At 40.5% G+C, this 22,577-nt stretch overlaps 2 protein-coding genes across 2 annotated transcripts; both read left to right on the plus strand.

Moving 5' to 3' along the window:
- Positions 1–1,605: 1,605 nt before the first annotated feature.
- Positions 1,606–9,380, plus strand: ccn1l2 (cellular communication network factor 1, like 2). Its single transcript, XM_044025354.1, has 5 exons — positions 1,606–1,892; positions 3,408–3,624; positions 4,704–5,060; positions 7,002–7,204; positions 8,099–9,380. The coding sequence occupies exons 1-5, from the start codon at positions 1,824–1,826 to the stop codon at positions 8,396–8,398; spliced, it is 1,146 nt and encodes a 381-aa protein (XP_043881289.1). The 5' UTR covers positions 1,606–1,823; the 3' UTR covers positions 8,399–9,380.
- A 6,297-nt stretch (positions 9,381–15,677) lies between these two features.
- Positions 15,678–21,256, plus strand: si:dkey-90l8.3 (LIM domain transcription factor LMO4-B). Its single transcript, XM_044025293.1, has 5 exons — positions 15,678–16,044; positions 17,761–17,999; positions 18,111–18,207; positions 18,412–18,570; positions 20,532–21,256. The coding sequence occupies exons 2-5, from the start codon at positions 17,785–17,787 to the stop codon at positions 20,538–20,540; spliced, it is 480 nt and encodes a 159-aa protein (XP_043881228.1). The 5' UTR covers positions 15,678–16,044; positions 17,761–17,784; the 3' UTR covers positions 20,541–21,256.
- Positions 21,257–22,577: the final 1,321 nt, after the last annotated feature.

The raw sequence follows: 22,577 nt of genomic DNA on the forward strand, positions 1-22,577 counted from the left end.
AGTCCAGCTACATATTCAAATGTGATGAAGTTTACAGGGTGGGCCAGGCTGCGGCATGGCACTAAGGTTACCCTGTTGTGAAGGGAAACCTTCACCAGCCGTGTCAAATGCAACATTTCCCGTGTTCCACGACGGTGTGGGCCAACACCTAATGTGAGGACTTTCCTGCCACATGCCCCTGGAATGACAATGGGATGCAGAGTTTTTCATACACCAATCATGGGAACCTGAAGATTGGTCTGTATTTCCTGGAATGTGGCCCATTAGGAAAGAGATGGAGGGAACACAGAATGTCCTGAGCACACAGAACAGAGCTGTTTAGGCATAGCTGTGGAAGAGTTGTTGATTTTCTCCACATTACTACTTCCCCTTTTAATGACTCTGCCAATATGGAGTGGGATTCCCTGGTCAGGTTTTCCATTACACTTGTCCTCCACAGCTTTTTTCTTGCAGATGTCTGTTATATACACTCTGACCAGACTAGTGTTAAACCCCTAGGTATGTGCAACAGGGTTACTGTTACCATTAAAGGGATAGTACATTTTTTTTTTATGTGATTACATGATCTGCCAATGAGGAAAAGCAGGAAACTATTTTAGCCACTTAAAAAGCAATATGTCAACATTATGTCTCCTTGAGTCTGTGATATCTGAAGAATATGTTTGCATTTTTATTGCTGGTTTGGTTTTTTGAAGAAGACGTTTGTATTGGTTTTTAAACACCTCACTAAACTCCATAAAGAAAATCTTTATTTATTTTTTTGCTACACACAATAACCCATTGGAACTTAGTAAAGGAGGCAGCAGTGGATCACAAACTGCCTGATTTTGGGGAGTTGGTTTTAGTAGTATTAAGTATCTGTCTTAAGTAATCTGATTACATGTAGGCATCCCTAATTTCAGGTCTGAATGCTCCCAAGTCATCTTGAATGCATCCCTCAGATCCAGTTGAAAAAATATATTTGGAGGTTTACTGTAAAAAGGTTCGCTCATATTGAATTTAAATCAGAATTCTGACTTTAATCCCAAAATGTTAGAGAAAAAACAGAATTCTGATAATAAAGTCAGAATCCTAACAGAATCACATAATTTACTAAAACTTAAACTTAAACTTAAACTCACATGTGGCTCTAATCCTCTTCTAAAGTATTTGAATAATGGGTGTGGAACCAGATCTGATCCCGTGATGCATCCAAGACAGATTTTAATACCAGGTGTCCACATGCAATCAGATCAATGAGCACTTTTAATGCTACGCCTCTGATGTGTGAGAACACACAACACAGTCAGCGTTGACTGTCAGTGTCAGTAACTCATGGAACCACACTTAAAAACCTAAACTACCCCGTGAAGATCAAAGTGGAATATGATGTGAATCACTGGTATGTTGCCTGGATATATTAAAGAATGACAAATATTTTGATTCCTTGAAGTCACAAAAGTCCACAATCCCACAGTGTGTGAGTGTTTCATAGCAGTATACCTGCCACCTCCTCCCCCTGGACACTCTCCAGCCATGAGAGTCAGTGATGTGACAGAGTGGGCGGTGGCATGCGTGTCTATAAGTACACACAGGGAGACCTCTCTGTAAAACAGAGCTGAGCTGTGCTCACACTAAAACACTGCTGATGAGCAAACAGGAGCAGACTGGTGTGTGGGTCAGTACATGGATTTCAATGGTGGATACATTTTCCTCCTGGAGCTGAAAAACAAGACTTCATTTCTTTTATGGATGCCAGAAATTTGATCTGATCAGCCTCTCACTTTTTTTTTTTTAAATTCATTTTTTGTTCTTGCTTTCGTTGTTGGTCTGCTGTGATCAGGATGCTTATTCCTGTTACCATGCAGCAGATTATCTCCACCCTGTTTGTGCTTGGCAGTGCTGTGGTGATGGTGAGTTGTGTGACCTGTGACCGGACGCAACAGGAAACTGCCTGGGGCCCCTGAGCTGAGAGACGTGCACCTGTGAATTTAAAGTGCTAGTTCAGGTTCAGGTATGGTCAGTATTGAACTACAACCAGCCTCTGACCCACTGTAGTTTCACAGCGATCTTTACTGTAGTCATAGGATACTTTTAGATACCAATTCAATTCAATTCAATTAAAAACATGTTCACTGCTGGACAGACTTTTACATCTGGAATCCCAATTTAGCAAACTGATTACTCTTCTGCACCACGTCCAAACAGAAAACCAGCATTTTGGGTCCTTTCAGGTCCAGTTATTTATATGTAAAATTGAACAACTAGAATGAGGGAACGCAATATTAATGTAAAAATTGAAATGCTAAAATGGTGTTTTTATTTACATGTACTGTATCTGTACAAACAAAAATGAGCTACATCGCCGAGCTATTTGTCCACAGACTTCTTTCACAAAATCCTCACAGGACTGATGCAGAAAAGGCTGTCTTGTATGCTGACAGAGGGACAGTTCCTCCAATTATCATGCAGAAGCCCAGCATCTGTACCCGTCCACAGCTAAGTTGACTTTGAGAGAAGCTGAGCTTCTGTGGAAGTGAAGTTTTTTTTTGCCACATTTGTCTAATAACCGTCAAGCTCACCACACTGAAAAAAACTCCATGCTGTCCCAAAGAGAAACAGCTGAAGCTGAGCTGGTTATGAAAATCACGATATGCCATCCGTGGTAAACAGCTGTTCTAATCGCGTTCTAGCGCATGTTTAGCATTGAAATGTAGATATAACACAGTACATTACTGAGAGGAAGCTGAGCTGCCCCGGAAGTGATCACCACTGGTGGGGACGGAGAGTTGTTTAGGTCACTGAGGTGAATTTAAACAAAGAATTTCAAACATGAAGTCTTAAAATAACACATTTGAATTTACTGATGAAGGCAGCAGTGGATCAACAACTCCTGTGTGCTGTTCTGTTCTGAAAATCACAAAGCAAAACAAAAACTTAAATAAAGTGATAGAAAACTGTTTATTAGCAATATTTCTGTGATTGAGCCTTGACTCACACTGGGACTTGGTGCAGGGGGCGCTCACAGCACTTACTCGGTGTCAGTATGTCATACAGCTACAATTCAAAAACCTGAACTATTGCTTTAAATTCTATTATTGACCATATGCTTGTCACTAGATTGCTGCCAATAGATGTGTGTGAGTTACAATGTGTGAACCATAAAGTAATCTTATACATCAGAGAATCACTGAAGAAAGTGAAGGCAAGAGGGGAGGAAATTAAAAAAAAAAAGTAAATGAGATTCTGTTTCATTAAATACTTAACTATGGGGTGGTTTGGTGTTGGCCCCTTTGCCAAGGGCCTGCATATTCCTGTTAGTGGCCCCAGTGGTGCTTTAAAATCTGCTCTCTATTAATTGCTGTGTGTAAATATTCACATACCATCAATTATCTCAAACCTTGACTTGACCTCTGACCCTGACCCAGTCTGCAGAGGGGAAGTGCCCAGCTGAGTGCTCCTGCGCCCCCCTGCCTCCACTGTGCCCACTGGGTGTCAGCTGGGTAACAGACGAGTGCGGCTGCTGCAGAGTGTGTGCACGGCAGTTCAACGAGGACTGCAGCGCCGCTGAGCCCTGTGACCACATCAAGGGGCTACACTGCCATCTTGGGGTTGGAGGAGATCCTGAGAGAGGACTATGTCGAGGTGAGGGAGACGAACTAAACAAATATTTTTGAGTTTTGAGTTGTATCACAAAAAGTATGATGCAAATGTTAGGATGCTCAATACCACTTCTTGTCCAATACTGATGACAATATCAGTACAATACTGTTTTTTATTCCTATTTTAAGATGTTGTGCTGATTTCAAAAACTTTATGCTCCAAATGAGTAACATCCCTTGAATCATGATCATCATAAACACTAGTTGCGAGGCAAGAGCAGCCAGATTCTGAGTAAATTGAATGCAATTCAAAGAATGTAAAATGACAGAAATAATAAATATAACGGTTTCAAACAATAAAGGACTAAAATTACAATATATTAACTTACTATCCACCAGAAAATGAACTTGAAATGAAAAATGAAAAGGTCAACACTTGTAAATGTCACAAATTTCTTTTAATTCCAATGTTGTTAAAGGTCTAGGAGGAAAATACTCTCCTACTGTAAATATACCAGGATATGTGATCAGAGAAGAGTGCGTAGAAAATGAAATAAATTACAAAAACATAATAATAAATCATACATTAATTATTAGAGTCAACCTATGTCTTGCTCCATTGTTCTATACCAAGTGTTTGAAGTATATGTGAGAAAGAGGAGAATGATGAGAGAGCAAATGATCTGCCTAAGGTGACTTAGCTCAGCTGAATAATATATATATATATATATATATATATATATATATACATATATGTATATACATATATATATATGTATATAACAGAAATGTAATTTAATAGTTCTCTCAATTTAGTGTCATTTTGTGAATTTGTTTCCTTAGAATAAACCCTTAATATTACACTATAGCGGGTCATGGAGTCCAGCATGTTGTACCACCATGTTTGTTTACAATATTCAGTTTGCTGTAATGTGCAACTTCACCCCTAGATGCCACTCACAACATGAGGAGATGCTCAAAAGGGTTCATCATCTTTTCTAAATCTGGACTTGTAATGTAATACAGAGACACAGAGTTGAAGACGTACAATGTTATTGTTGTGTTCTTTTTTGTGAAGTTCAAAGGTCATGCCTCACATATCTGTTTCCTGTGTGTTGACAGCTGAGACCCAGGGTTTGCCCTGTGATTTCAGTGGCCAGGTTTTCCAGCATGGCGAGGACTTTCAGCCCAACTGCCAGCACCAGTGCACCTGCATGGATGGAGTGGTGGGCTGCATGCCCCTCTGTCCTCAACACGTTCTCCTGCCCGCGCGGCACTGCTTGTGGCCCCGGCTGACCCAACCTGAGGGCGGCTGCTGTGAGCAGTGGGTGTGTGAAGATGACAACCACATCAGTGAGGAGCCAGATGAGATGACACAAACCTCCCAACAAGACAGCCAGCACCTTCCCAACCACATCAGTGCTCTGCTGCAGACCAAGCCTCGACACCCTGCCCTCACCAGAGGGACCACGTTCAGAGGTAAACATGGTGGTGCATTTCCTGTTGATCGCCACTGACAGTCAATATGGTCTGGAAGATGTTTTTCATGTTGATGTGCAGGACAGGAAATGGGCCAAAGTCAGCATCATTAAATCATTCCAGAATTATCTCCATCTAATTAATTAAAAAAATCTTTTTCATAAATAAATGTAAATGAACACATTTTGATACAATAGGTGACATTTACAGATTCTTTAACACAATAAAATATTAAAGCCCCTGATTATAAAAGTGTTCAGCCTCTTTGCTGTGGTTTCACACATCTGAGACACTGCTGTGGATATAAGTTCCCACAGTATGCTCTGTATGTCGGTACAAAAAAAACTAAACAAAAACTCACTCGAAGTGGCTCTATGTACATGAGGTGCAGTTTGTAAAGTGGCTCAAGCTGAAAATAACATCAATATATGAATAAGTTAACAAATATTGGTCTAAATGGGGACAAAGTTAACGTTAAAAAACATGTGGCACAAAAAAGTGCCACATGTTTTTAAACATGTGGCAAAATGTTAAATGTTATTTTCAGCTTCAGCCACTTTACCAACAGCACCTCATAAAGGCCAAGATCAGAGGAAAGGTAGGAAACCATTTCAAAATATTTAAATGTTGAATGGCTTCTGCAAGGTGATGGAATAGAGACAGAATATAAGACTAAATGCATTTGCTGGCAATATTTTTATAATAGTAATTAGACATTCGGTTGTAATCATTGCTTTATTAAATGTATTACACTCAACATGAAAATGACATATATTTAAGCTGTTTTAATCACAATTATCCTCGTCATTATTTGCTATATTTTCAATTCAATTCTCTGTTTTTGTGCGTCATAAATATGTTTTTATTGTGAATCATTTTATATCAAAACAAGCACTTTTAAATCCTCCACACTTTTTAAATAGTTGTTTTTTTCTGCTTTTTTTCCTCTATGTTGGCCCCCACTTGACCAGACTATATGCTCATTGGCACCCAGGTCATTGAGTTTGACACCCCTGTTCTATAGGGACTGTGTGGCCTGCTCTTAATAGTAATTTTTTTTATATATAAATTCAAAATAGTCACAGGGTCAATGAGTTAATATATTATTGGTCTTCTTGTTAGCAACATTTATTTTTTATTCTCAGGGTCGTACGACAGGGGACCATAGCGTAAGTGTATAATACAAAATCTGTGCATCCAGGGTTTCACATGCGCAGGTACCGCAACTCCTCTTGAAAGAGATCAACATGGTTTAACCTCAGGGGAGCATGAATGTAATTGAAATATGAAGCTCAGGACCTGAGTTTGGGAAAACAAAACACTCAGCTACACACAGATGTATCCTCTGTACGTTTCTAATCTATTCTGTGACACTAGCCTTAGAAAAGAAGCTGAAGAATTGACGGATGACGTTTTTTAAATTAAAATCTTCATGATTATTTTAATTGTAACGCATTGTTATGAAAGGTCGATATCAGTAACTGTATAAACTTGTAACCTGATACAGTTGTGCTGGTCTCCCTCTCTCTCTTCTGTCTCTCCCTCATCTCCCTCTTGTCCTTTCTCTCCCCCCATTTTCTATCCCCCACCTCTCCACTGTCCCCCATTTTTCCTTTCACCCCAACCGGTCGGGGCAGATGACCACACATCTCTGAGCCTGGTTCTGTCAGAGATTTCTTCCTGTTAAGAGGGAGTTTTTTCTCTTCACTGATGCCTAGTGCTTGCTCATTGTGTAAACTGTTGGGGTTCTCCGCTCTCCTTGATGTTGTCTATGTACAGTGCCTTGAGATAATGTATGTTATGATCTGGCGCTATACAAATAAAATTGAATTGAATTGAATTGAATTGAATTGAATTGAATTGAATTGAATTGACTTGACTTGAATTGAATTGAATTGAATTGAATTGAATTGAATTGAATTGAATTGTAATCTCCCACAGACATGGTGTCCTTCCCTGTGTCTGAGGTACCACACAAACCCATATGTTTTCCACAAACCACTGAGTGGACCGAGTGTTCCACCACATGTGGCATGGGCATATCGAGTCGCGTGACCAATAGAAACTCAGACTGTCGACTGGCCAGAGAAACAAGACTTTGCCGGATCCAACACTGTGAGCAACAGTTTCCTGTGCCTGCCAAGGTACATTATATACATCAATCAATTGCCTTATACAGGTGTTACATTACAAACTCATCTCTATCACAACCCTGTATCTCAATTACATTTTGTAAGGAACATAAAGTATGTTCTTTCATATCATGTTTGTTTCTGACGTACTATAGTGTTATACAATGCAAGTTGCTAGACAATTCTCATCAGTAGGAGGAGGTTGGTGGTGGTTGGAAACACTTTATTTGGATAGTCCATTGTTGCCTCCCTTGGTAACAGGTATTCAATATCATGTCAACAGATAATCAGTTGTCACGTACATACAATTAACTAACTGCCAGTATGTTTCTAACCCTAAACATAAGTGCATGTTGACTATAATACTATTTTTGCAGTGTTATTAACCATCATTTACCTACTTCTCTGTCGATTGTGTCAGCATTGATTTTGTGGATACCTGTTGATTACTAGTAGAGATTCAACAATGGATACTTGATCATAGTTTTTGTGTCTGAACCTAACCACAATTTACTTACTGTGTCTAAACACAACTACCTTCTTAATCACTACATTTTTGTCACAGTAATTTCCTCCTGTCAGTCAAGAACGCCACAGGCAGTTAAAACACTATCATTTTGGTATGCATGTGGCTTTTCTCTGGGTACTCTGGGTTTCCTCCAAAAACATATAGAGGTTAATTGGACACTCTAAATTGACCATAGGTGTGAATGAATGGTTGTTTGCGTCTGTGGGTTGGCCCTGTGATGGACTGGCGACCTGTCCATGGCGTACCCTGCCTTTCGCCCTATGTCAGCTGGGATTGGCTCCAGCGACCCGCGATCCTCACGTGGAGGATAAATCTTTAGATGATGAATGAGCAGTGAATCGTCTATTGACAAATATTCTGTTCCTATCATCCAAAAGGGAAAGAAGTGTCAGCGAATTATCCGCCTACAGGAAGAAGTAAGTATCACCTTTGCCGGATGCTCGACAGCACAGCGTTACCGGCCTCGTATCTGTGGAACTTGCACTGATGGCCGCTGCTGCACACCCTCTCTCTCCCGCACCGTGCGCCTCCGTTTCCACTGCCCAGATGGAGAGGATTTCTACAGAAATGTCATGTGGATACAGCGCTGCAGCTGCACTGCAAACTGCCACACACACAGGGGGTCCCTCCACCCTTCTGTCAGTCTCCACAATGACATCCACATCTTTAGACCCTGAGGCTGCCCCATCATGACCAGGCTTTTGCAACTTCCCCTTTCTCATCCAATTCAGCACACACGGTCTGCAGTTGCTTTCTGTCCATTTTTCAAAATTTCCATGCGCCCATGCATCACAGACCCTTAATCTCAATTCTAGCATGTTTGACATATTTGAACTGAGTCAGCAATGATTCCACTCCAGCTGAAATCCACACAGCAGTTCATCCGAGGGAGGAGGAAGAAGAAGAAGAAAAAAAAGAAGAAAATTGATTGTCATGAAGAATGAACTTGGCTTTACTCTTGCACTTAAGCCCTCTGCATAATGAAACATTGCCCAATCTTTCTAGTACCAGGGCAGCACTGATGAAAACACACAGTATGTTGCTGTGTCACACGGCTGACGGTGTTTACTGTTATTTATTAGTGGCTTTGTGTAATCCCCATATATGTACATGTGACCCTGAGTCATAGATATTGAAGTGATTCAGACCAGAAAAAGTGAAAGATTCTTCTTCTGAAATAGTGACAAAGACATATTAATTTGTGACTATAATAACAGCTGTTCATTTTGTCCTGCCCTTTGTCATATCATTGTTTTCTGTGTACATATATGTGCGCATGGCTGGGAGACAATATAGATTAAAGCAACTGTGGAGGGGTAAATTCTAGGATCACCTCATTTTTCGGGGTGTGATTTTACTTATTGTGTGTTTGTTTGTGTGTGTGTATGTGCATGCATGCATAGTAGGACCAGAAGTTCTCATGAAGACCAAAACTTGGTCCAAATGAGGCAGAAGCTAATTTCTGAGAAACTGGTAATAAGTTGAGAGCTAAGTTGCGAATTGTGGTATGTGTGTGCGTGTTTGTGTCCCACAAATTGTACATCCAATTTCTTTAATTTCAAGAGATGAAATGTCCTCTGTATTTAAGGCATTATCTACTATATGTGATGACTGTAAACTCCTGTAAATATATGGAAATAAAACATAATGGATCTGTGATGCATTGTTATTTTTTCAAATAAATGTATTCAGAGGTTTTGCAGAGACACGTTTAAGGTTGTGCTGTCCATGGTCAGCTGTGTGGAGACCAGGCATTTGCGGTCATTCACATGATAATCCAGGAAAATAAATTTCACTAACTAAGAAATACTAGTTCTACAACTACGTTGAAAAATGAAATGAAATTTAGATGTTTTACATTAAATTTGTTTAAATATATAGATTTTTAGGATGTTTTGCCTGATAAGGGCTTAACTCAGCAGTCAGGCTGATTTAGGATAGCATTAAACCTTTTGGTGTACAGCCTGCCAGAGAATGGCACAGCACCCCCCGCTACCCTCATGTGGAGGATAAAGCAGCAGAAAATGGATAGTTCTTAATGATAGTTCTAAAATTCATCTATGGATGCAGCACCGCAAACCAGCAGTTTTGGATCAACCTTTTCCAAAACGTTCAAGATGATGCACATTTCTCTGGGGATTTCTTGGATAAAAGTCTAATCCAATTATGCTTCCGAAACCTTGTTCAGGTAGGCCTGCAAACTCATTACCGTTGGCGTTCTAGCCACTTCACCTGCACAAATTTAAACACGTACGCTAAAAGTCAACATTTGAGAGCACATGGAAGCTATATATATATTTATATATGTATATATGTATAATATATATATATATATAAATATATACATATCTATATATATATATACACACACACACACATATATATATACTATATACATATATATATATATATATACATATATATATATATACAGTCCTTACCTTTTTAGAGGTAAGGACTGGATAATATAATGTAATTTGGGAGTGCAGTTCATCTTGATTAGCCTTGCCCCACAATGAGAGATAGTGTGGGGACCACCTTTCCATATCTAAACGGATTTTTTCCAGAAGGGGATCTAAGTTGTACTACACTACGTCATCAAATTGTTTGGGAATAAGTATTCCAAGATATTCAATTCCCTTGAGAGGCCACTGGAATGAGCCAGCACGAAATAATGATTTAGGGCAATATTAGGTGGGGCCTGGGACTTTGGCCAGTTCAGCCTGTAGCCAGAAAAACTTGAGAAGGTTTTTATAATTCGAAGTAGAGCAGCAACAGTTGTTTTTGGGTTTGTAATAAAGAGCAGAATATCATCAACTTAAAGCAGAAGTTTATGTTTGCCGCTTACTATATTATGATAACGGGAATATTGGGGTCTTTACGAACTGCTGCAGCAAGGGGTTCCAATGCTAGGCAGAACAATAAAGGAGAAAGAGGTAGGTCTTGTTGGGTACCATGGCCAAGCTTGAAAATAGAAGGCTTTTTCTGCATCAAGGGAAACTGCTGCAGTGGGTGAATTGTTGTTCCTGACTGCCCACATTAAATTTATCAACCGTCAAATGTTGTCATAGGCATATCTGTTACAAATGAATCCTACTTGGCTGGACAGTGTTCCCCTGATAAAAGACTTGTTATACATTTGTAGCAGTAATGGAGTGATCTCTTCTGGGAAGCATTTAAAGAATTCAGCTGTGAAACCGTTAGGTTCCGGTGCCTTGCCTGCCTTCAAAGTCTTAATAACCTCAAATATTTCCTTACTGTGATTGGGGCATCCAATGTATCCATTTGGTCAGAATTTAGCTTAGGGTGATCCAGTCCCTCCAGAAATGCCATAATTTCATCTTGTGTACTGGTAGACAATGTAGAGTATAATTCCATGTAAAATCTTCTAAACATTTAATTTATATCAGTGGACTTATTCAAAGCCCCCAGTCGAACAGCAGGTATTGTGGCTAAAGACTCTTGATATTTAATATAACGGCTAGTAACTTCCCTGCCTTGTCCCTGGATTCAAAGTATTTTTGTCCGACTCTGAGCCCAAATTCTCTCAGATTATGTGGGGAGAAGTTTTGTTTCAACTGTCTCTCAGCCCCTTCCACCTTTTTCTCCATGTCGTCCATCATTTTTATGTTCTGTTTCTTCTTATATGATGAGTTCTGAATTACATGACCCCTAATAAATGCTTTAAAAGCTTCCCAGGTTGTGCCTGCTGATGGATAGCATAGGTAGTTTCCCCTCCATTGATGACATTGCTTTTCACCTCAGGTCTGTAGTTCAACTGAAATGGGTTTCAGGATCAAAGAAATGCTTGCAACATCCTCCGCTACATTTCCGTCGGCCTATCATTGCCGCCACTTTGGCACATCTGTGAACTAGCGTTAGCATTTTTGCTCCACTGGCTACATGTCTCGTATTAGGCCGATTCATATTCTTTTGTGTGCCCGGGATCATTTACAACGGTATCGGCCGTCGTCTGACTAGTTTATGAATGGACTGTACTGCCTTCGGATCCGACTATCGTATGAAAAGAATAGACACCGCAGAGCAAGACTCGGCTAAGCAGCCATCTTCTCCACCTCATCACATGACTCCTCGTGTCTCCACAAATTTTGCATTTTCCCATGCACATGTGGGGTTTGCTGTCTTTTGTCATGACCACAGAGTATGTTTTATTGCATTTCAGACATTTATTTCTTAAATTGCAGGTACTGGCACACACATTGGCTATGGGCCTTGCTTTATGTTCTTTAGGCCTAGTCAGACAGGCAGGGGAGCGACATAATCTGTGATAGGTCGGAACTTTTCACGAGCACAGATGCGGCATCATACACCATAACAATAATAGAAATAGAAACAGAAACAGGGTTTTAGTCAGCTTGGGAAAGTTTGTTTCAAAATGAGACCGTCTTCTCCATTCAAATTGAATTTGTGAAAGTCACTAAAAGTCACCAGTGTTTGATCCATTAGACCTGAACGATGTTGTAACTCCCTCCCTAAACTGAATCCCACTGAATATCACTCATTTCACTGAGGATTTTCAAGGGACGTTCGGATTCTGATTTCTCAAATGTCAAATGGAAGGATACTGTGATACTGCACAACAGCTGGGGAGCCAGTGCAGGTTAGACCTGTGACTTTCAGCATAGGCTTGACAGTGGAACAGGAAATATGTCCAAAATCAATGGACTTCTCACATTGTAGTATTGGAGGTTGGTCTAAACTGCCACACTGACCGTCAACACAAAATAGCAATAACACGACTCTGAATGCATTGTTATTGGCTTGTTGTGCTGTGAACATGTGAGGAGCATTCATCATACTCTTTTAAGAATCACAGCTAGTATCTTCTTCACACAAGCTCATTCACACATACAGGCCTGGCATTTAAAATAAGGTATTGCATTAACTACAGGAACTTCATGTATAAACAATTTAATGTGAATCTTCTGTATTTACACTGAATTCAAATCATTTTAGCTTCCTGTCCATATTTTAACTTGACGTTTTTCGGCACAAATCTGCCTGAACTGTAACGATTTCCAGTTTCCAATGTTTAATTCAATAGTTAGCACTAAGCACAAAACATGCAGGTGGAATGACTGGAGTTCTTTGTGGACTTTGTCTACAAATTAAGACATAAACCTTGACCTGACTGTGACACTAAATGACAATTTAGAGCAAGTATGGCAGTGAAGACCACTTACTTGATTACAGTTACAAAATGATGCACAATTACACTTCTCAGTTTTTGCCACTGGCAAACCTCCATGGTCTCCGCTGTGTTTGCAAATATCGTCCATTCCATTTGGAAATTTGCCTTGAATGTGCACAAAACACTGAACTCTTGTGGTGGTTTTCAAAGACTGTGTGCATGTCGTAAGATGGGATGATATGAAACTAAAACGTTGACAGGATAATAAGCTAACAAATAATGAATGTGAGCTGCGTGTGCACATTCAATTTCAATTAAATTTTATTTGTATAGCGCCAAATCATAACATACATTATCTCAAGGCACTGTACATAGACAACATCAAGGAGAGCAGAGAACCCCAACAGTTCACACAATGAGCAAGCACTAGGCATCAGTGGAGAGAAAAAACTCCCTCTTAACAGGAAGAAATCTCTGACAGAACCAGACTCAGAGATGTGCAGTCATCTGCCTCGACCGGTTGGGGTGAAAGGAAAAATGGGGGACAGCGGAGAGGTGGGGGACAGAAAGGGGGGAGAGAAAGGACAAGAGGGAGATGAGGTAGAGACAGAAGAGAGAGAGAGACCAGGAGCAGATACACAACAACTGTATCAGGTTACAAGTTTATACAGTTGATGATATTGACTTTTTAATTATGGCACAATAATAATGGTGATGATATGGGTAGCCTCGAAAACTGGATCTTGATCCTGCAACCTGCATGATGAGAATACAGAGAGAGAGAGAGGGAAGGAAGGAAAGACACAAACTAGGGAGAGAAAGAGACAAGGTTAATGACATATAAAAAGTCATAATCAAATGCTGAGTGTGAGAGAGTGAATGTGCGTGTACCACAGGAAAATCCCCCAGCAGTTTAGTTCTATAGCAGCATAACTAAGAGATGGTCCAGGTTTCCCTGAACCAGCTCTAACTATAAGCTTTATCAAAAAGGAAAGTTTTAAGTTTAACTTTAAATACAGAGAGAGTGTCCGCCTCCAGAACTATCATTGGAAGCTGGTTCCACAGGAGAGGAGGAGCCTGGTAACTAAAGGATCTGCCTCCCATTCTACTCTTACAGACTCTGGGAACCACAAGTAAACCTGTATTTTGTGACCTAAGTGATCTATTAGGGTGATAGGGTAAGACTAGGTCTTTCAGGTATGAAGGGGCCTGACCATCAAGTGCTTTGTAAGTGAGGAGGAGGATTTTAAATTTAATTCTAAACTGTATGGGGAGCCAGTGTAGAGAAGCTAACACTGGAGTTATATGGTCTCTCTTTCTAGTTCCTGTCAGAACTCGTGCTGCAGCATTTTGAATTAACTGAAGGGTTCTAACACACTTGTTAGAACATTCTGATAATAAGGAGTTACAGTAATCTAATCTAGATGTAACAAAAGCATGAACTAGTTTTTCAGCATCCTGTAAGGACAAAATGTTTCTCATTTTCATAATGTTCCGCAGGTGGAAGAAGGCTGTTCTGGAAATTAGTTTTATGTGTGAATCAAATGACATTTCCTGGTCAAAAGTAACTCCAAGGTTCTGCACAGTGGAACTGGAAGCCAGGGTGATGTCATCCAAAGTGACAATGTGATAGTGCACATGCAAAAGTGTTTCAACAAAACATTTCACTATTTGCATTTTCAGTCCTGTTTGTCTCAACAGTGCTGCATACAAATATACCATATTAACTGACAAACTCGCGTCCTGCTCCCAGCATTATAGGATGCTGTCCTCTAGAGGCTCTGAGCTGGAAGTACAATAGCTGATTCTGTTCTGCTGAAATATCCAGCTACTGCTGAAACTATCAGCTTCAGCACTGCTGCTTTGAAATGCGTCCACATCATATTCCATACACCACATCCGCTACCAATGTATGAAGCATTTGGGTCACTAAATGATGGATGCCGGTCTGGATCTGGACACCAGAGGCCATATCTGGACCCACTCCTTTTTCCATAAATCACTGACAACTGTCTTCAGCCAATCAGTGAATTGGGGCCTCACTGGATGAGCATCTACATTCACTGGCCCTACTACATACACTGTATAATAGCTCAATATTATATGCAAGATAACAGGTATGTTTATGCATAGCAGTGGCATTAATAGGCCATAACTCATTTTCGTTTTCACATCAACGTCAATTTAAATAACTTGTATGTATGATTATCATGCATTTGACGGACATTCTTGATACTGGCATTGGTATCAGTTAACACGGTATATGTTTATAAATGGCACTGGTATGGCCACCCTTCTCACTGTACCTTACACATGTTTACAATAAAAACATGAATATATGAACCTGTGTGGCCTGTGGAGTTTTTATTGACCCAGATTTGTCATTGACTCACACATACAAGTCTGTAACTATGCAGGTTTGGACTACTGTAGGAGGTCAGTGTTTACCAGAAAAAGGATCTAACAAAGGTCCCACTATTTTTAGACACAGCTTCTAAACTAAATAGACACTAAGCACAAACACATAACACATTTATGACAGAAAAGGTCATAACACAGTAACACAGTCCACACACATTCACAGTCCCTCACTCACACACACACACACACACACACACACAGACAGACGGTAACACCCTACGGGCAGCTTAATGGACGGGTATGTGCATATTAATAAGCCACTATAAAACTCATAAATCATGTTGACTGTGGACACGCCCCCTGTACTCCCATTGGTTGCCGCACGCTTCGTGTCGGCTGGGGCTCTCTCTCGCTTATTTAAATAACCCTTGCGCAATTTGAAGAATAGTGTCGCTGTCAACGCGTAAGAAGGAGTAGACGGAGGTGTGTGTTGAGAGAGAGCGAGAGCGAGAGAGCGGGAGAGAGAGGGAGAGAGAGGGAGAGAGCCGCAGGACAGAGGTGAGGACGAGAAGCTGCGTCACGTCTCTCCTCCACGGCTTCATGTAGTTATATGTCATATATGACTTGACAGAGAAGTTTCGGACCCGCTGTTGGTTTTGCTCTGCCTTTCTTTTGTTACGACATGGAGACAGAACACACCGTGAGTCTAAGTGCTGTCGTCCAACTGTGAGCGCCTTCACGTTCTTCCTGGTGAATATCCTTCCGTCTTATCAAAGTTGAGCACAGGAGGAGAAGCGTACGCGCCACAAGGTAACTACTTTTTCTTATTTCCTCTTTTTTTTTTTCCTTTTCCCTCTTCCGCGCGCTCATTTTTAGACTTACACGCCTCCAGGTTACAAGCTTCCCATGTAAACTGGTGCTAAACAACATGTCAATGAAAATAAGTCGTCTGCCAAAAGTAAGTTTTGAAGGAAATAGTTCGATTGCAAAGCTTCTATATTACATTTAGTGCCTTCCAAAACTCTTACACGAAAATAGACAGGAACGTAATTAACAGTACGTTTATTCATTGTAATCCAGTACAATCAAACGTAGATACAGATAACTAGAAGCACATTTTACTTCTTACTGCTAACGTGTCGATCACTCTGCGTTGTATTGTTCAGTGTGTAGGTGTAGAGGTCATCCTGTTACAGGTGAGACCTGTGTGTGTGTGTGTGTGTGTGTGTGGTCTCAAATAAAGAGTACCCCTTTGTATTTAAACACACACTCTCCCACACAGTTGTGCGCAGCCTTTCTTAGTAGGACACTGCGTTAGGCTGAATAAACAAAAGCATTAGCCCTAATTAGCCCTAGGCTTTCTGTCAGAAAAAGAACTATCATATACAAGTATAGACACACAAACACACTCACACACACCTATCACACACGTGGGTAACGCACATACACATCTGCAAAATGCAAAATAAATTTGAACCAATACAATTAATTTAGCTTCCCCATCTTGGTCAATTTGCTACAGTAATTTACGACTGACTGCACTGTTTTAGGAATACCATCATCTAATCTAATCATGGGTCAGCTCTCCCTTTGCTGTCAAACAACCTGGATTCCACATAACAGATTGGAACATCATCACCGCTGTGGATTTAGAACAAAGCAAATAAGTGAATGTTTCACAGTGAGATTATAGTTTAGGGACCGTGTTCAACAGACAGTTAGTGGGTATGTGAGGTACATGAGCATGATCAGTCAGTTGAGGCTGATAACTGTCGTGGTCAATGTCAGGTCATCAAAGATTGAAGTTGTCAACCTTTAAAAAATATTATGTGAGTTTTATCTCAGAGTGTTTGTGCAATGAATAAACATGATTTGTTGTATTGCTATTGAACAAAATTATATGGCGATAATTGTTAGGATTGCAATGATTTTTCTTAATAAATGTTAATATTTTATGTATGATCGAAAGAAGAAAATCAAATATCTCTGGTTCTTGTACAGACATTTGGGGACACTGTCATTTTAACAATACTTACAAGACCATGTTCTGATATTTTATGGAGTAAACGGCAAATTGATTTTAAGGCTCTAACTACTAATCGTTGTTTGACATTTTGAGTGTTTTTTTTTAATAATTATAATAAGATTTCTGATTTTTCACTGTTTTAAAATGTTTCTTTACTCCATAAGAAATCATTAAAACAGAGACATTAGAGAACATCATTATATCGAGGTTTGGGAAACACCTATTAAAATTTTCTGACATTTTATGGACCACGAAAATCGATTAATTGAGAAAATACTTGACATATTAATAGATTATGAAAATAATGGTCAGTTGCAGCCCTAATCGATTTATTGAGACAATAATCAGTATAATAATCATTAGGTGCAGCCCTATGAAACATCTTCTGTGATTATATGTGTCTCAAAGCTGTGGTGTCTGCTTAAAAACAGGTAATTAATACGTCTTGCTTTAGCACTAGCAGCTGTTACAGATGTGGCTTCTCTGTTGTGTGTGTGCAGGAGCTGCTGAGGGCCCACTTCAACATGGTGAACAGCCAGGCATCAGGCGTTCTGCCGGCTCCCAGGTCATGTGCAGGATGCGGAGGAAAGATTGCAGACCGCTTCCTGCTCTTCTCCATGGATCGCTACTGGCACACCCGCTGCCTGAAGTGCTCTTGCTGCCAAGCCCAGCTGGGGGATATTGGCACCACCTGCTACAGCAAAGGGGGCATGATTCTGTGTCGGAGCGACTACATCAGGTAAGAGGAAGCAGGACGTGGTAGAGGAGGAGGAGAAGAGGAAGCTGCAACTTTTAGATTTTAGCGGCTGCACAGACTGAGCAATCAGTGTTTTTTTGCATTTGCTTGCAGACTGTTTGGGCACAGTGGGGCGTGCAGCGCCTGCGGCCAGTCAATTCCAGCCAACGAGATGGTAATGAGGGCACAGGGAAATGTTTACCACCTCAAGGTAAATCCCAGGCTAATGCACTTTTGTTTCCTGCTGCTTGTTTGACAAAAATGTTAGATTTTTTGGTAAGACACTACAAGAAGGGAAGATACTGTATGTCCTCATAGTGTCAGGAAGGAAATGGGTTTTCCATTCCATCTTCTGTACTGATTTGCCGATGTGTCTCTTGTGTTCCTTTTTTTAATCAACACTATTCATCCACAGTGTTTCAGCTGTGTCACCTGTAGAAACAGACTGATGCCTGGCGATCGCTTCCATTACATCAATGGCACAATCTTCTGTGAGCATGACAGACCCAGTGCTGCCTTGCTCAACAGCCACCTGCCACCACTTCAGAGCAATTCCGTGTTGGCAGACCAGAAGGTAAATAAAAGAGCTGTTTACGATACAACAACAAGAGCCATCTGTATTTATAGTCCAGTGCAAATTCTCCATCACATCCATTCTTTAACTTGATGTCATTACTGTTCACAGACAAATGAGGCCATAACATAACCTTTTTGGTGGAGATAATAGTTATCATTCAATAATATAATTCAACAGACTGGCACTATTGTAGTATCTTGACCAAAATAACAGTGATTAACAGTAGGGATGCACAACATCATGACATAGGTATCGTCCAATATTGGCTATAAATTGTACTACTGTAAAATGTCCATTAAAAACTGAAAGAAAAAACATTTTGTTGCATCAAAAATCAAGACTACATAAAAAAACAAGAAATTCAGATGCTAAGAACTTATGGCTTCCTTGGATGGTTGGAAATATTCACACTTTGCATTATGGCAAACTAGCATTTTCTAGTCACTTGTGATATATGAATGACAATCAACTTATTGTGAGTTTTTGTGTAGTTTAAAACCGGTTTAGCAGGTACAGAGCACTCATATGTATGCATATGACATTGCCTGATGCCTAGTGCTGGAGGCAGTTTTCACAAGCTAATAGCGCTGTGTCTGCATAGCAGGAGTTGCTGTTGTGAATGCAGTGGTGATGTGGTGTCTGCCATTGTTGGGTGCATTCTCTCTGACAAAAACACTGACACTGACATTTAGACAGTGTTCAAACATAGATGCATTAACATGATTTGGTTGGCTATCTACTATTACCTGTGCTGGAGTATTTGCATCACACAGTGTGGTTGGCTGTTGCTGGTGCTGTGAAACATATCAAAAATCATTAAGTTCTTCCTAACTGAACCAAAAATAGACTTTGATTTGCCTAATAGCACTGTGGTCGGTTGAATCAACGGAATGTTGACAGTAAAGATAACCAAAGTATGTGTCACTCCATCATTGCGTGCATTAAGGCATATTACCTTAACCACGAAACTGGTTAAACGTCACACAGTGTAAGTGTGCGCCTCACCTCATAAGCTTGAGCAAAGATGACTGAGTGAGAGCTATCGCTAAAGTGCCTGGATTAATCTGGATTAAAAACTGGAAAAATGTTGGCTTCTATGAAGTATGGCGAAGAAGTGAGCCGGACAAAAGCCACACATTGTGTAAAAAACACTTCAGTAACAATCAGTGTGAGCAACCACATGTCACGTTACCACCCGGAGGTGGAGGCAAGCGCAGTTTTGTCATCCGGTTTACGTTTCATTACAATATGCGCTGCATTACAGTGTATTGACAGATGTTTAAAGTCGTATTCAATTAATAAAATTTGAAAGCCAGACATGCATTTCATCTTGTTTTCCGAACAGCGCTGGAAACCACCGTTAGGCTATTAGCTTAAGATATTTAAAATCCACATCGTAGCACAAAGAACAGTATGGCAATTAGACAGTCCTCCTAAATGTTAGCACAAGCTAATGCTAACGAGCGCTATTATAACAGCCTCGGAATCACTTTTTACGTTTAGAATACACCTTGAGATACAGTAAGCACACTCAACAGTACATTACACCACAACCTCATATAACTTTACCCACGTCTCACCTCCTGCGTCCTCCAGTCAGTATGCAATGATGGATCTTTAAATACACCGTTTAAAAAATTCAATAAATAATAATAATAGTAAAATCACTTTTGAATCATTTAAGAATTATAATTAATCGTCAAATTGTGATTCCTATGATATCACATTATTCATGATGTGCAATGTTTCTAACATATGATTTAATGTCATATTGTGTCCTGTTTGAAGATGAACGAAGCTCCATTATTAGATCTGATTTAGTTAATGAGGTTTTCTCTGTAAGTGAAACATGGACTTGATTTAAATGAGAAGAAAACAATCAAACATGAACACGGCTGTGGGGTTTTGTATTGACTATTGAATGTGAAGTGACCTTCCTCCTTGTCTTTGGTCTTCAGGTTTGCTGAGTGGCAGCATGGAGCTCCCGCCTTTATCTCCAGGGCTTCACTTCTCCTCACTGCTCACCCCTTCTCCCGCTACTGTCACCCATGTTGTGGATCTTCATCACCGCCTTGCCTCTTCCCTAAGAGGGGACACTGTTTTTCATCAAGACCTCCCACTTCTCCATATCAGACTCAAATATAGTGCATAGGAAGTCCCATTGATCTTGTATTTGGTGTTAAAGTGGTCTGTGCATCATGCAAAGGCTTGAAGCAATGTGTGTTTGGACAACGCTGGCAGAGAGGCGTCTTCAGGACAAAAACAAAGCTGGAGGATGAAAGTGCCAGTATCAACTGAAAGAGGGGACAAAAGAAGCTTGAATGGGTGTTTGATGGACTGCTGTTACATGACTGGTAAAACTTTGCTCATGCCATGTTGGCGTTGTTTCCCCAAACAAACTCTTGTTCTCTCTCTCCTGTATGTGTACTTCTGATATTGTTCACACTGAGGACTGAATGTAAATGCAAACAGTGACACTGTCATATGGAAACCTTTGAAATATTTTTTAAGCACTCGAGGAAAATATGACTCCACTGTTGCTGATATTTCTGATGCCCTGTACAAAGAACTGAAGTCATGTAAAGTCATCCAGTGATGATGCAGTGGAATTTTATTTCTATTGTTCAGTGTATGCAAAAACATTTGGAAGACAAAAATCCTATTAAAAATAATTTTCCTGTAACTTGTTGCAAAGTGAGCTAAGATCATTTCGAGTGACACTGTGTTGCATGGTACCTACGTGGTGGATGTGGCGAGCTCTGTTACTCTCTTTAACCCTGTGGTGAAAACATGCTTGATTACCCCATGGAGAGGAATTAGGAGACTTGAGCTCTGACCATTTTGCGGAAGCAATTAAACGTGAGCCCTGTATCTGTGCATGCAGTGCTCCTGCGGGGCTGAACTTGGGGCATATCCCGTGGCTGACTGGCTCAGTGGCTGCCAGCCTCTAATAAAGCTAATCTGAAAGCAGCCTAATTAAAGGGGAGTGGCTGCCTTTACATCCAGAGCATTAGGAACAATCTGATGCATTTACTGTTTACCATGTTCTAATTAAAGAGCCCACACAGCCCGAGTTGTTTCCCGTCACCGCTCTTTGTTCTCTGCCACTCTGCATGGCTTCTGAAAATTATTTCTCCTCCGCTGCATCAAATTCGTTCTAACTGGGTGTGCCTTTTTCAAAAGCTGTGTACCAAGTCTCAACATACCATCAGAGGCTGGGAGTTAATCTTAGTGTGATAGCGGTGGAGCATGCAGCGTGCAGGAAGCAGCAGATAGCATCTGCTCTACTTTCACACCTTGCCTGGGAGCATGGCAGCCATCAAACTTGCACCTTAATGCGCTTAGCTATTTCAGAACGTCCCACTTGTCATGGTAGGTGCTGATACTGCATCAATTATTTATTCCACGTCTGATCACGAAGCGTCATGCAAATTCATTAACGTATGCAAATGATCACAATTACAATTATCTTTGTATCATGATGGTGAAGAAATAAAACCTCGGCACATTCACGAGTCCCCGCGCGCCACAAGTTACACTTTGCATTCAAACTAATCAAGCCTCATCTGCTTTTTCCTAATTAGCCGGAACATTTTCAGATGCCAATTAGCAGGTCTCATGAAAAGGCTCTTTGCCATGAGGCGATGTCTTTTATCAGAGCTTCTGCAGGTGTGTGGCTCACCATGCAGCCTGTGTCATAGGAAAGTGTTTATTCCTGCTAATTAATCATATTAACACATGCAGATGAGTGTAATTGCCTGAGCTCCTCCACCTCACACTGAGTGAAGACAGGATGATGCCAGGATATTTTTACATGCTCATGACAGAGATGAAGAGCCAGACACACACACACACTCCTATGATACAGATCCAGAACGGCAGCCTTTACATATGCATTTTAAAGCTCATCTGCTAGTTTGTTAGCCAGAAGCAGAAGGCCTGTGTGTGTGTGTGTGTGTTCCAGGTATTACTGATGTGGGGAACAGTAGAAGATGAGTGAGTAA

The sequence above is a fragment of the Solea senegalensis genome, linkage group LG5, assembly GCF_019176455.1.
Source record: "Solea senegalensis isolate Sse05_10M linkage group LG5, IFAPA_SoseM_1, whole genome shotgun sequence".
Taxonomy (NCBI): domain Eukaryota; kingdom Metazoa; phylum Chordata; class Actinopteri; order Pleuronectiformes; family Soleidae; genus Solea; species Solea senegalensis.